At 38.6% G+C, this 4,628-nt stretch overlaps 1 protein-coding gene across 1 annotated transcript; it reads right to left on the reverse strand.

The window, feature by feature from the left end:
• Window positions 1-1,181: 1,181 nt before the first annotated feature.
• Window positions 1,182-3,546, reverse strand: LOC118402326 (regulator of G-protein signaling 5-like). Its single transcript, XM_035800445.2, has 5 exons — window positions 3,380-3,546; window positions 3,104-3,190; window positions 2,845-2,906; window positions 2,177-2,343; window positions 1,182-1,967 (listed from the first exon to the last, which is right to left on the reverse strand). Exons 1-5 carry the CDS (start codon window positions 3,421-3,423, stop codon window positions 1,791-1,793), a joined length of 537 nt encoding a protein of 178 aa, XP_035656338.1. The 5' UTR covers window positions 3,424-3,546; the 3' UTR covers window positions 1,182-1,790.
• Between the last annotated feature and the right edge of the window lie 1,082 nt (window positions 3,547-4,628).

The raw sequence follows: 4,628 nt of genomic DNA on the forward strand, positions 1-4,628 counted from the left end.
GTGTTCTTCTTGATTTGTTACAAGTTAGAGAGAGAGATTCTTCAACGTGTGTTTGGTCAGTCCGTCAGATCAGAGGCAGTAGGGATGACCAGGGATGTTTTATTGATACTGTACAGAAAGTATACAGACCTCTTCTCCTTTTCCACAATTTAATCCATTTTAGAATAAGGCCATAACTTAACAAAATGTGGAAAAGGTCTAAATAATTTCCGAATGCCCTGTAAGTACGTGAATTGGACCATTTCCCTCTCCTGCTAAACATTCCAAATGTATCGAGAACTTTTGTATGTCAAGGAAAAGATATGAGTAAAAAGCACATTCCTTTCATTAGTAATGTAGTGAAGTAACAGTAAAAGTAGTTTCAAATATTAATAGTAAAGTGAAGTAGAGATGCTCCCCCCAAAAACAACTTAAGTAGTACTTTAAAGTATTTTTACTTAAGTGCTTTACACCACTGGGAGTTATTGCTCCATTCTCCTTACCAGGGTTTGCCAAAGTCGGTCCTTCGGCACTCCTGGGTGCACGTTTTGATTTTTGCCCGAGCATTACACAGCTGATTAGAATAATAAAAGCTTGATTAGGACTTGGTTATTTGAATCAACTGTGTAGGGCAACAACAAAAAAGCATGCACCTAGTGGAAACCCTGCTTAAAAGCCTCGCTCAACCTTTTTCCCCTTTACAAACCATGGCCTCTGAGGACGAGGCCAAAGCAAATGCATCATTGACACGGGGGGATCCAATCATACAATGTTGAATTGAATAGTACTGTATAGTGTAAAGCCACAGAAAGCTGAATGCATCAAATTCATCATGGTATATTGAGGGATTCAAATTGGCCTGTCTGTAATAGGAGGGTCATGATCCCCTGTCCTCCCTGCAATTTGTGTGCCTGCCTGATACTAGGAGGCAAAGGCTTCATCCCAATTAGATGGGAGATTATGGTGCATGGCCAGTGATGATTATCTTTAATTTGTTCTTGGAGCCAAATTATTTCAACCTCCTTCCACTTTGTCTTCTCGGTCTATATACAGTATGTGCAAGTCAGAGAGGAGAGACAGAAATGATGGATATGTTTTGCATGTTTCATATATCATATTGAATGTAAAAGACATCAAACCTTTGATCTGATCATTTCTGTCCTTTTTGATCTGGTAATGAAAATGAACAAAACCTCATGTCATTATGTTTCATATAGTTACATTTTATTTCCCCAAAATAATTCTGTCACATAAGGAATTCTGGGAAGAAAAAAAAAACATAAATATATATGCATAAATATTACAATCTAAGTCGAACAGTTGCACAGTAGAAACAAATAAATAAATGCTAATAAATACAGAAATAAATAGACAAATTAAAGCATCGGATAATACAAAACTATAACAGCTTGTCCATCAGTGATTGTGCAAAGCAGTCCTTTTCCATCTCATTCTTCTTTCTACTCAAAAATCCGTGAACAGGAACCTCTTGGTGTGTCCTTGACTTCAAGACACAGGTTCACCTTTTGCAAACCTCAATACCTCAATCTTCACATTGAGCGAGGCTCTTTCACAGGCCACAGGACAAGATTTCCAGTCTTGATTCTGACTGACTTCCAGTCCAACATTCATCTCCAGTTGCCCCTCCATACTTCTGACCAATCAGTACTGAGGAGGAACCTAGTGAGGCTACCTGGTTTCCAGTGTGTGCTTTTCAGCTTGTTTCCTATAGATGTCTCCTTTGTGTCCCATTCGCCACTTGCAGTGGGCCTTAACCAACCTTAACCAGCATCAACCAGCATTAACTGGTCTTAACCGGCTTTGACCTGCCGACTGATCTCCAGGTAGGTGATGGACTTGAGGAAGCGAGGGTAGCAGTCTTTCTCCATCAGGGCGTAGATCTTCTCCTGGGCCAGGCTGAAACAGGACTGGCTGGGGCGCTCCAGGTTCTTCTTGGTGATGGCTTTGGTCTCATGGTCTAGGTTGACCTGGGTAAAGAGGGCAATTTTGATTAATATGTTTTTAACAATAAACTAAGTGTTACTGAGTATTGTTCATGTACAATTAGTAAATTATGTGTGTGTGGGCGCATATATTTCTGCAGTGTACATCGGATCCATGAATTCCCCTTCAAACATATTCTGTATGTAGTTAGAACAATTGAATCATTGTATTTGTATTGTATATTGATATTTACCTCTCTTGGTGCGTCACTGCAGACATACTCCTCATAGATTTTCTTAGCCTTAGCGGATAACTTTGAGGAGGGCTTGGTTATCCTGTAGTCTTCACAGGCCAGGTAGAAAGCTATGTTCTCCTCACTAAACTCTGACACCAGGAAAGCTCTGAACAAGCACAATCCATCTGGAAAAGAAAAGATGAGACTCAATTTTAACAGGTGTCCTTTTTTGATATTTGGAAAAAGCTGCATTTCCTATAGTGTTTAAGTATGACTAGTATATTTTAATGTGATATTATGAGTTAATCATGATACTGCTCTTTAGGCTATTTATTCTGGCTATATGGGGTACCAGCCAAATGGCTTTTCCTATTCACTTTTTCAATGCACATCTCTACAAGATATACTTCTGAGCGTGTGCAGTATGCCCAATTAAGTATGCTAAAGATGCATGATCTTAATTTGACCAGTTTCCCACAGCAGGAAAATAATCCTGCAGCAACAGGAAAAGTGAATAATTGTGTGGGTTATAATTAATGGAAATTTTTGAAGGGGTTGACACACTTTTAGCTTTTTAAAATAATTTCCTGCAACAACAAGGTGATCAAATTAAGATCCTACAATCGTATATCATTTAAGTAAGAGAAGTGATCAGTATGATAACCCATATCAATAATCAGACTTACGTTGGTTGGACAGCAGGTTCTCAAATGACTGCCTCCATTTTAAGGGCTCGTCCATATTTAACCTGTTGATAAAAAGCGTCAGGTTAGTTCACCCAGTCCTAAGAATATTTGTTAGCATTTATTTAGCATTGTATCCTAATGTTTTTTTTTTCCATTTCCGGTGCAAAATTTCAATCATGACTACATTTATCACTATTCAATTTAGATCAAGTTTAAAAATCTATATAGCAGTTGAGTATTCTGAGCTAAAATATCTTACCTTATTTTGTCAGTCTTGTGTGAGTGACTTATGCTCAGATCTGGCTTCTGTAGAAAGCTTCTAAAGAGAGCTTTGAGTTCCTTTGCCCTGTGAAAACAGAGACACCATTTACATTAGATTGATGCAATCATTCACATCTTACTTACAACTGTATATCGAATTTCCCCATGAAGTAGCTATATAATAATTCCCATCGATGTAAATCCTAAATGTAACCCAAATCCAGGCACATATAATGAGATGGAAGAGATAGTAGAGATATATGACAAGACATACCTCTCCAGACATGTGATAGGCAGTGATTCCAGTTCTCGGCACATGGTGGGAGAGGATGAGATGTGATCCTTTGTGCTACTGTGCTGTATTTCTGTAGTGTTCCGGAAGCTTTTAGTCTAAGATGGCTCTAACACTGCAGTGAAACTAGTTCTCAGTGTGGTCTACTGGCTGTGTGTGAAGAGTGTGTTTTTATAAGGCAGCCCCCTCTGTGACATCACGTCTCTTAGCCAATGACATGAGGGCCGTGGGAGGAGGAAAATACTCCCTCGTTTCATTTTTTTTCTTTGGGGGGGGGGGATTGACCATCACGTGTGTGATTAGAAAGAAAGAAGCAAATATAAGCAAGCGTATTATATTAAGCAAGCATAATAAAATGTTAATTGCAAATCCATGTTTGGATTGAGTTTATTTCCAGCCCTCAAGCAAAAAACATCTGTTTGGAGATGTAATTGTAATGCCACTGCAATAAATAATTGTTATGATACTGAAATTACTATAATACTTTGGGCCAGTTTCCGAGACGCATATTAAGCGTAGTCCTTATCTAAAAAGCATGCTCAATAGTGAATCTCCATTTGAAAGTGATTTTTAGTCCAGGACTAGGTTAAATAAAGCATAAAGCTTATTCTGAGAAGTCAAACACCCATGTCTATAATTAGTCTTCCATTTTGGGCTAGACGAGAAATCTATTGTCTATTCAGAAAGGGGTTTCTATTTTTAAACATGAGACAGAGCCAACACCAAAGACAATCTGATGAATCTCTGTGAGTGTGAAACAGGAAAGGAAGGGAAAGGGGAAAGGAAGTAGGTGAAACAGGAAAAGGGGGTAGAGGATTCCTTGGAAGGACTGTAGGTCCTACACTGGCCAACTAATACAATGTGACTCGTTCCCAGAAACTCTGCTACATTATACACAATGCCACACATCGTTTGCTTGTTTACAGGTCAGAACTACAGATGTAGTGACTCAGCTTCCTTGTTACAGTAATAGGCAATTGGCCAACGCTTACACTCAGGAAACGGTGGTCGGCTCTATTCTGCTAATTCATGGGTTATTCACCAGTGCGTCAGGCCGTTTTTATGAATGTTTTCTTGAGGACTGGCCAACTTTTCAAACATGTTTATTCATTCTAAATGGAGGCTAATGAGGATTTTGTTTAAATTACACTGCAGTGTCTTGTAAATACGATAACATTGATTAAGTAGGCAAATAATTCATTAGGAAACCAATTTGTCTCTGTATAAACTG

This window comes from Oncorhynchus keta, chromosome 23 (genome assembly GCF_023373465.1).
Source record: "Oncorhynchus keta strain PuntledgeMale-10-30-2019 chromosome 23, Oket_V2, whole genome shotgun sequence".
NCBI classification, from domain to species: Eukaryota; Metazoa; Chordata; class Actinopteri; order Salmoniformes; family Salmonidae; genus Oncorhynchus; species Oncorhynchus keta.

Bases quoted from the DNA above. Each gene is read 5' to 3' on its own strand.
- LOC118402326 (XM_035800445.2), bottom strand. From the start codon at position 3,423: ATGTGCCGAGAACTGGAATCACTGCCTATCACATGTCTGGAGAG. The intron at 2,344-2,844 runs GTAAGTCTGATT...TTTCTTTTCCAG, and splicing joins GAACCTGCTGTCCAACCAAC to ATGGATTGTGCTTGTTCAGA. The intron at 1,968-2,176 runs GTAAATATCAAT...CTCTTTACCCAG, and splicing joins GCAGTGACGCACCAAGAGAG to GTCAACCTAGACCATGAGAC.